The sequence below is a fragment of the Scylla paramamosain genome, chromosome 37 (genome assembly GCF_035594125.1).
Source record: "Scylla paramamosain isolate STU-SP2022 chromosome 37, ASM3559412v1, whole genome shotgun sequence".
Taxonomy (NCBI): Eukaryota; Metazoa; Arthropoda; class Malacostraca; order Decapoda; family Portunidae; genus Scylla; species Scylla paramamosain.
This window is the reverse complement of record NC_087187.1, coordinates 10,486,509-10,496,411: the sequence shown is the minus strand read 5'-3', so window position 1 is coordinate 10,496,411 and position 9,903 is coordinate 10,486,509. Positions and strand designations below refer to the sequence as shown.

Genomic DNA, 9,903 nt, shown 5'->3' with positions numbered 1-9,903 from the left:
GATTCCACCCTGTCTAGAAGAGCAGTATGAGTGGAACCCCCCCAGACATGTGAAGCATACTCCATACATGGACGGATAAGGCCCTTGTACAGAGTTAGCTGCTGGGGAGGTGAGAAAAACTGGCGGAGACGTCTCAGAATACCTAACTTCATAGAAGCTGTTTTAGCTAGAGATGAGATGTGAAGTTTCCAGTTCAGATTATAAGTAAAGGACAGACCGAAGATGTTCAGTGTAGAAGAGGGGGACAGTTGAGTGTCATTGAATAAGAGGGGATAGTTGTCTGGAAGGTTGTGTCGAGTTGATAGAAGGAGGAATTGAGTTTTTGAGACATTGAACAATACCAAGTTTGCTCTGCCCCAATCAGAAATTTTAGAAACATCAGAAGTTAAGCGTTCTGTGGCTTCCCTGCGTGAAATGTTTGCCTCCTGAAGGGTTGGACGTCTATGAAAAGACGTGGAAAAGTGCAGGTTGGTATCATCAGCGTAGGAATCGATAGGACAAGAAGTCTAGTTTAGAAGACCATTAATGAATAATAAGACGAGAGTGGGTGACAGGACAGAACCCTGAGGAACATCACTGTTAATAGATTTAGGAGAAGACCAGTGACCGTCTACCACAGCAGCAATAGAACGGTCAGAAAAGGAAACTTGAGATGAAGTTACATAGAGAAGGATAGAAGCCGTAGAAGGGTAGTTTGGAGATCAAAGCTTTGTGCCAGACTCTATCAAAAGCTTTTGATATGTCCAAGGCGACAGCAAAAATTTCGCCAAAATCTCTAAAAGAGGATGACCAAGACACAGTAAGGAAAGCCAAAAGATCACCAGTAGAGCGGCCTTGACGGAACCCATACTGGCGATCAGATAGAAGGTTGTGAAGTGATAGATGTTTAAGAATCTTCCTGTTGAGGATAGATTCAAAAACTTTAGATAGGCAGGAAATTAAAGCAATAGGACGGTAGTCTGAGGAATTAGAACGGTCACCCTTTTTAAAAACAGGTTGAATGTAGGCAAACTTCCAGCAAGAAGGAAGGGAAGATGTTGACAGACAGAGCTGAAAGAGTTTGACTAGGCAAGGTGCAAGCACAGAGGCACAGTTTCGGAGAACAATAGGAGGGACCCCATCAGATCCATAAGCTTTCCAAGGGTTTAGGCCAGCGAGGGCATGGAAAATATCATTGCGAAGAATTTTAATAGGTGGCATGAAGTAGTCAGAGAGTGGAGGAGAGGGACGAACAAGCCCATAATCGTCCAATGTAGAGTTTTTAGCAAAGGTTTGAGCGAAGAGTTCAGCTTTAGAAATAGATGTGATAGCAGTGGTGCCATCTGGTTGAAATAGAGGAGGGAAAGAAGAAGAAGCAAAGTTAATGGAGATATTTTTGGCTAGATGCCAGAAGTCACGAGGGGAGTTAGATCTTGAAAGGTTTTTACACTATATATATATATATATATATATATATATATATATATATATATATATATATATATATATATATATATATATATATATATATATATATATATATATATATATATATATATATATATATATATATATATATATATATAAAAGAGTGAAAGGGGGAGTGGATAAGTGACAGATTTAGAGAGGAAAAATTATATAAGAGAGAGAGAGAGAGAGAGAGAGAGAGAGAGAGAGAGAGAGAGAGAGAGAGAGAATGGATCCACTACATTTTCCTGCTCCTCCTCCTCCTCCTCCTCCTCCTCCTCCTCCTCCTCCTACTCCTCCTCCTCCTCTTCTTCCTCCTCCTCTTCCTCTTTTTATTCCTCCTCTTCCTCTTCCTCCTCTTCCTCGTCCTTGTAAGTATAAATATCAAATGTAATTGTTAAATAAATTATCATATCGTGTTATATCCGCGGGTTAAGCTGGTTATTATTATTATTATTATTATTATTATTATTATTATTATTATTATTATTATTATTATTATTATTATTATTATTATTTTTGTTGTTGTTGTTGTTGTTGTTGTCGTTGTTGTTGTTGTTGTTGTTGTTGTTGTTGTTGTTGTTGTTGTTGTTGTTGTTGTTGTTGTTGTTGTTGTTGTTCTTGTTGTTGTTCTTCTTCTTCTTCTTCTTCTTGATTATTTTGTTGTTATATATATATATATATATATATATATATATTAGTTTCATTATCTCCTTTTTCGTAGATGATTGGTATAATTATCATCTTCATCATATACCTACTCTTTCGTTCATTACTGTATTATCTTGCTTTATTTCATCCTCATTATCATTGATCCTCTTTATCTCAATGTGTTTCCTTGCATGTGTTTCATTATGATCGTCCCATTTCGTTTATTGTTTTTATCATCATTAAGTCTTTCGTTCGCTATCCTGTCTCCTCTTCCGTGCTTCATTATTGTCATCATTATCTCTTTACAAATTTCAATGTTTTCATTTTTTTCACTTCTTTTTAGTTTTCAGATTCATTCATGTTTTTAGTTTTCAGCCTCTTTTAGATTTTTCAGTCTTATTATCTTTTTTTTTTCAAAAGTTTCACGTTTTCAGGTTTTCTGGTACTATTTTTATTTTCTCTTTTTCAGTTTTCAGTTTTTTTTCCAAGTTATTTCTCGTTTTTTTTTTCAGTGAAATTTTTAGAAGTTATTTAAATTCAGAAATAATATTAGGCTGATATATATATATATATATATATATATATATATATATATATATATATATATATATATATATATATATATATATATATATATATATATATATATATATATATATATATATATATATATATATATATATATATATATATATATATATATATATATATATATATATATACGAGTATATATATATATATATATATATATATATATATATATATATATATATATATATATATATATATATATATATATATATATATATATATATATATATATACATATTTTTTTTAAGATTTATTAATGTTTTCAGTTTTTTAGTTTTCAGATTTTTCAGTTTTATATTTTTTTTACAAAAGTTTCCCGTTTTTCATGTTCTCAGGTAATTTTTTTTATTTTTCATTTTTCCCGCTTTTATTTTATTTTTTATTTATTTTTTTTTTTTCCATACGTTTCAGAGTTTTATTTTCAAGTTATATTGCTAATGAGTGAAATGTTCTGGAGATAATTAAATTCAGAAATGATATTAGGTTGTATTTTCAGTACACTGTCCATATTATTGATATGTCGATGTATTTCTGCAGGCACGGTGTCCAGGCAACAGCGGTGTAGTAGTGATGGCCTTACACTCCTCACCACCTCCTCTGCCGGCATTCTTATTGGTTAGCTTAACAATTCATATATGTGGAATCAGTGTATTGTTAATTTTTCCTCCCTCATATTTTATTTATTTAATTATTTATTATTAATTTATTTATCTATATTTAATTCATAATTTATTTGTATTTCATTCACTTATTTATTTGTCCTAGTTTGTTTTATCTATCTATCTATCTATCTATCTATCTATCTATCTATCTATCTATCTATCTATCTATCTATCTATTTATCTGTCTATCTATCTATCTATCTATCTATCTATCTATCTATCTATATATATATATATATATATATATATATATATATATATATATATATATATATATATATATATATATATATATATATATATATATATATATATATATATATATATATATATATATATATATATATATATATATATATATATATATATATATATATATATATATATATATATATATATATATATATATATATATATATATATATATATATATATATATATATATATATATATATATATATATATATATATATATATATATATATATATATATATATATACATATACATATATATATAGAGAGAGAGAGAGAGAGAGAGAGAGAGAGAGAGAGAGAGAGAGAGAGAGAGAGAGAGAGAGAGAGAGAGAGAGAGAGAGAAAGGTGTGTATGTGTGTGTGTGTGTGTGTGTGTGTGTGTGTGTGTGTGTGTGTGTGTCTGTGTGTGTGTGCGTGTGTGTGTGTGTGTGTGTGTGTCTGTGTATCTATTTATTTATTCATCTATTTTTCTTTTCTTTTCTTTTTTTTTTGTAAGGTCAATGATAACGAACACCGGTGGGGTTAAGAAAGGAAAAAAAAAAAAGTAAAGAAGGCAGCTAACTAAAGGTGCCAGGTCTTAAAGGAAACAAGTCAAAAACAAGCCCAGAATGACCTTGGGAAGTGCCTTGAAAACCTTTACTCTATACCATTACGGGACTTTATCTCTGCACAGCGATAAACAACAATTCTTAGCACTAGAAATACAGTGTAAAGTCTTTACACGCAACTCAGGGCTTTGGCTAAGGGATTTCCTTTACTTACTCTGCACTGCTTTCGTGATGTGTGTGTCTGTGTGTGTGTGAACGACAAGAACAAGAACACACATTTCAGGCAATTAAGTATTTTATTAGCAAGAAAAATAATAATAGTTGGCTTCATACTCCACACACACACACACACACACACACACACACACACACACAGGAGAGAAAACTATCAACAATATATATTTTTTTCAACCACAACCTAAGAAGAAAAAGAAGAACATTAAATATCCCTTTAAAAAAATATATATCCTTCGCAAAATACGACCTAAGAGACTCTACCAAAGTTGCATACCAGAATACCAGAATAAACTGAGTACGGTAAATGCAATAAGTACGATAACAAGACTTCCACCAGCTCCTTCCCTTTGAGGTGCAAAAATAACCGAAAGTAATTATAGTTTAAGTGAAGTGAAGGAGAGAGAGAGAGAGAGAGAGAGAGAGAGAGAGAGAGAGAGAGAGAGAGAGAGAGAGAGAGAGAGAGAGAGCAAAATAAACAAGATTAAATGAATAAGGAAAAAAGAGAAAAAAATAAATAAAATAAATAAATAAATAAATAAATGATAAAAAGTGAAAGAATAGTGAGATTGTATTAGAATAAAGTGAAATAACGACAGTTAAAAGAGAAAAATGAGCGATAATGAATAAAAGAAGATAAAAGAAAAAGAAATGAAGAAAAACCATAAAACGAGACCTGAGAAGCGATACAAAGCAAAAGAAAACTAACTGATTTACTTATTCATTCATTCATTGACTGTTTTCTTCATTTCTCCCTTCATTCCTTCTTTCCATCTTTCTTCCTTTACCCATTCTCTCTTCCTTCGTCCTTCATTTATTCCTTCTACCTTTCTTCCTTCCTCCATTTTTATCCTACCTTTCTTCATTATTCATTTTTTTTCCTTCTACCTTTCTTCCTTCCTGCTTAATTTTCTCCATCTGTCTTTCTTCCTTCATTCATTCTTGTTGTCGCATATCCTTTCTTCTTCTGTGTTTCATGTCTCGGTGTTCACTGGGTTGCGAATTCGTGTCGCTTGACAAGCACACACAAACACAAGATCACGTAGCACTGCCGAAGAAAACGGAAGGGAAGGCGGGTGGACACATCTAAACACTGGCCTGTCCCCTGATGGTAATTCTAGGAGCTGGGGCGATGTGCGGCGTGTCAGAGCGAAATAGGGGATCATTAATCATATCCTTTAGTTTCTTATCCCCTGGGCGCTTGGAGTGTGAAGTAATGAGAGGATGAATACTGCCTTTACCACCCTGAGGAGTAGAGCGGAGGGACTGGGGAATGATTGGAGAGTGCAGGTTCTGTTTATCAGAGTGACTGTTAGAATCCTCTGTTGATACGAAGATACTTGGAGTGGAAGGAGGAAATGACGCTTTGCTCTCTCTGAGGACATGGGGAGGATGTGATGAGGGGGATGACTCCTCATTCTTCACCACAATAGGCACTGGGGAGCTAGGCTGGGGTAGGAGGTTGTGGTTGTGGTGGTGGTGGTGATGATGCCTATGGCGACTGCCGGGAAGGTCAAAATGGCCTGCGTGTGGTGACTCTGCTACGTGGTGTTGAGTGTTCTGCCCGTGGTGTTGATGTACGTGCTGGTGTGGATGTCCCTGGAATGTTACCGTGCCACCAAATCCTTCCTCCAACCCAAAATTGCCGCCAAGGTGGTGTGGTGATGTGGAGTGACTCAGATCTACGTGACTGTCGTGGTGTGTGTGGTGCGTTGTGTGGTGTGGAGCTGGTGTTGACACGTGGATTATCTCAGGTGGTAGGTGGATGCTGGAGGGTGTGTGGTGGATGACTGGCTTCGTGGTCGAGATGTGGATGGTGTTACTATTCAAGTCATGGAAGGGACGTGGGGTGGATGGGTGGAATGCTCCCTCGGGTTCATGATGGTGGTGTGGAGTGGAGTGGATGTGGTTGTTGTGGTGGTGATGGTGGATGGAGTCGTCGCCTTTCGTGGTCGTGAAATGCCCGTGGTCGTTGTGGAAGGTAGTGTGGGGGTCGTGGTGGATGCGATGGTGGTCTTTAGTGGTGTGGGGGTCGTGGTGGGTGTGGTGGTGGTCTTCAGTGGTGTGGTGGGGGTCGTGGAGGGTGTGGTGATGGTCTGTGGTGGTGGTGTGGTGGATCAGGTGGTTCCTCGGGGGTGGGTGGCGTGGCTCCCCATCGTAGAGAACCTTGGCGTGGAATCCGTCGTCGTTAGCGTGGTAGATGACGGTCTGCAGCCTCCCGTCGGGCAGCTGGACCTGTTGTGATAGTGGTAGTAGTAGTAGTAGTAGTGGTGGTGGTGGTGGTGGTGGTGCTGTTGCTGGTGTTAGTGATGGTGGTTAGGTGGTGGTGTGGTGGTAGTGTTGGTAGTATTAGTAGTAGCAGTAGCAGTAGTAGTAGTAATAGTGATAGTAGTAGTAGTAGTGGTAGTAGCAGCAGTAGTAGTAGTAGTAGTAGTAGTGGTAGTAGTAGTAGTAGTAGTAGTAGTAGTAGTAGTAGTAACAGTAGTGATGGTGGTGGTGGTAAAATAGAAAAAGAGTAAGTTTTGTCAGTCAAGTTAATCAGAATAAACAAATAAATAATTCTCTCTCTCTCTCTCTCTCTCTCTCTCTCTCTCTCTCTCTCTCTCTCTCTCACCTGGTAGTGCCCCGTGGTGCCCGAGGCGTCGCTGGTCTCGTGGCGGGAAAACTCTGTGCCGTGGTAGTCGTCCTTCACGCTGTAGCCGAACTTGGAGGGCCGCCTCGGGTACTGCGGGGAATTACAGATGGTTACGAAGAATTTAAGAAGAGTCTTTCAAGGGAATTCAAGAGGATTTTAAAGGTTTTCAAGAGCTTTTCAGGGAAATTTCAAGGGGGTTTAGAAGAGTTCAAGACATTTAAAAGAATTTTTAAGGACTTCAACAAAGTTAGAGGATTCGAAGGCATTGTTAGGGATTTGAAAGTAATATAAAGGGATTTCAAGTGTTTTCAAGATTTCAAATGACTTCAAGGGGATTTTAGAGAATTACACGGGAGTTTAATTAAAGAGACTACAAAGGTTTTCATGATTTTAAAGGTTTCCGAGGGGATTTCAAGGGAGTTAAACGAAATAAAAAAAAAAATTAAAGGCATTACAAGATATTCCAGACGGATTTCAAAGAGATTCCAAAGGTTTTCCAAGATATTTCAAATTATTTCAATGATATTTCAGGATTTAAAAAGATTACTGGGGATTTTAAAGCATTACAGGGGTTTGATATATTACAACTGACTGCATAGGACTGCAATAGATTATAATTTACTCCATCTACTTACTTTCTTATTTTCTCATTTGTTCACATCTCTAGACAAGTAGAAAACGAATAGTGTAAAATCGTTAGGTTTCCCCTGAAACTGAGATTAAAGGCAGAAAACAACAATATTTAGGGACAACCAAGTTAAACAAGCACTGCATTGTAGGACGAAGAAAATACGCATGTCAACTATTTTTTTTTTTTTTTTTCCTCATCTTCTTTTCCCTTTTTTTTCATGTGAGTAGTTATGGACTTAGAAATCAAAAGCATAAAATAATAAAGTTTTCTCTCGAGCTCTGGCTTAATATAGAGAACTTTTATATTGAAGGGATAACTTAGCTAAACAAGCACTTCATTTAACATTTAACATACCTCCTCCTCGTGGTGCTCATGGTGGTGGGGACCGTGGCCGTGAGAGGGGGCGTGGCCATGTGACGGGGCGTGGGTGTCGTGGTGGGGGATGGGCTGGAAGGCGTGGTGTGGGCGTGGCTCGTGAGCGTGGTGAGTATAAGAGAATGGGTCAGGTTGTGAGTGTGGATGTGGGTGTGGGTGTAGAAGGTCAGGAGTTGCGTCCCCTGCCACTGTTCCCAACACCGCCGCCACCATCACAGTCACCACCACGAGATGTGCCTGGAAATTGTGGTTAGTTATTGGTTCAAAATTGTACAAGAAACTATTCAAGCATTATGGGGGAGGGGGATAAAGAAAATCACAGAATAAAACATAGATAAATGGGTAAATATTCTCGTGTTTTTTTTTTCTTTCTCTCTCTCTCTTTCTCTCTCTCTTCCTTTGTTTTCATTGTATTTAGGTTCGTTTATTTAAATATGCTACGTTATGCAGAAAAAATCACTTTTGTCCTCTTTTCTACTTTTCTCCACCTTCTCCTCCTCCTCCTCCTCCTCCTCCTCCTCCTCTTTATTATGTATTCAGCTATCAACTTCATTTTCTTGTATTATTATTATTATTATTATTATTATTATTATTATTATTATTATTATTATTTCGTTTTCTATTGTCACAGGTGCACGGAAAATGGACTCACGCACAAGAAGACACTGACTGGTCGCCACAAACACAGGCAAGTCATAGCTTTGTTCTGATAGGATAATACAAGCACAGGTAACTTGGAGCCTTATTTCAAATGGCTGGCAAACTTATTGTGCACTGATTGAATGCATGAGAGAGAGAGAGAGAGAGAGAGAGAGAGAGAGAGAGAGAGAGAGAGAGAGAGAGAGAGAGAGAGAGAGAGAGAGAGAGAGAGAGAGAGAGAGAGAGTATACAATATATAATCAGAAAGAAAATTAGTCTGCAAGTATAGTAGATAAAACAGTGAAGAAAAAGAAAAACAAGCAAGAAAAAAAAAGTAAAGAAGAAAAAACGGAAGAAAGAAAGAAAGAAAGAAAGATAGATAGATAGACAGATAAGTAGATAGATAGATAGATAGATAGATAGATATATAGATAGATAGATAGATAGATAGATAGATAGAAAAAGAGATGGTGAGAAAAAATATGCATAGGTTGTTCAGAATTTGTTTTCTTAAAGAGAGAGAGAGAGAGAGAGAGAGAGAGAGAGAGAGAGAGAGAGAGAGAGAGACTTACCTTTGCTAATGCCATGATCAAGTGAAGAAGATTCCCCGATTGTTCTCCTCTTATACTCTCTCTCTCTCTCTCTCTCTCTCTCTCTCTCTCTCTCTCTCTCTCTCTCTCTCTCTCTCTCTCTCTCTCGGCATTTCACTTTCCCTTCCCGTCTTTTCTCGTATATTTATTCCTTCCCCTTCCTTCTCGGTTTCCCATCATCTCTCTCTCTCTCTCTCTCTCTCTCTCTCTCTCTCTCTCTCTCTCTCTCTCTCTCTCTCTCTCTCTCTCTCTCTCTCTGTGTGTGTGTGTGTCTGTTCATCTGTCTATCTATCTAACTATCTATCTTGTTCTGTTGTTTTTTGTTGCTGTTGTCGTTACTGTTGTTGTTGTCGTTGTTGTCGTTGTCGTTGTTGCTGTTGTTGTTGTTGTTGTAGTAGTAGTAGTAGTAGTAGTAGTACTAGTAGTAGTAGTAGTAGTAGTAGTATTTATCATTATAACGACCATCACCACCACCAGGTTTCAAGACACTTGTCCATCAATTTTTACCACCTTCACCCTCACCATCACCACCATCATTTCACTAAACTAATCAAAACATCACGAAAAAAATTATATATATATATATATATATATATATATATATATATATATATATATATATATATATATATATATATATATATAT

The 9,903-nt window shown here is 36.4% G+C and overlaps 1 protein-coding gene across 1 annotated transcript; it reads right to left on the bottom strand.

Annotated features, from left to right (window-relative positions):
* Positions 1-4,430: 4,430 nt before the first annotated feature.
* LOC135091191 (histidine-rich glycoprotein-like) lies at positions 4,431-9,257 on the bottom strand. The gene is made up of 4 exons (XM_063988635.1): positions 9,240-9,257; positions 8,008-8,265; positions 7,002-7,112; positions 4,431-6,622 (listed from the first exon to the last, which is right to left on the bottom strand). The coding sequence occupies exons 1-4, from the start codon at positions 9,252-9,254 to the stop codon at positions 5,474-5,476; spliced, it is 1,533 nt and encodes a 510-aa protein (XP_063844705.1). The 5' UTR covers positions 9,255-9,257; the 3' UTR covers positions 4,431-5,473.
* Between the last annotated feature and the right edge of the window lie 646 nt (positions 9,258-9,903).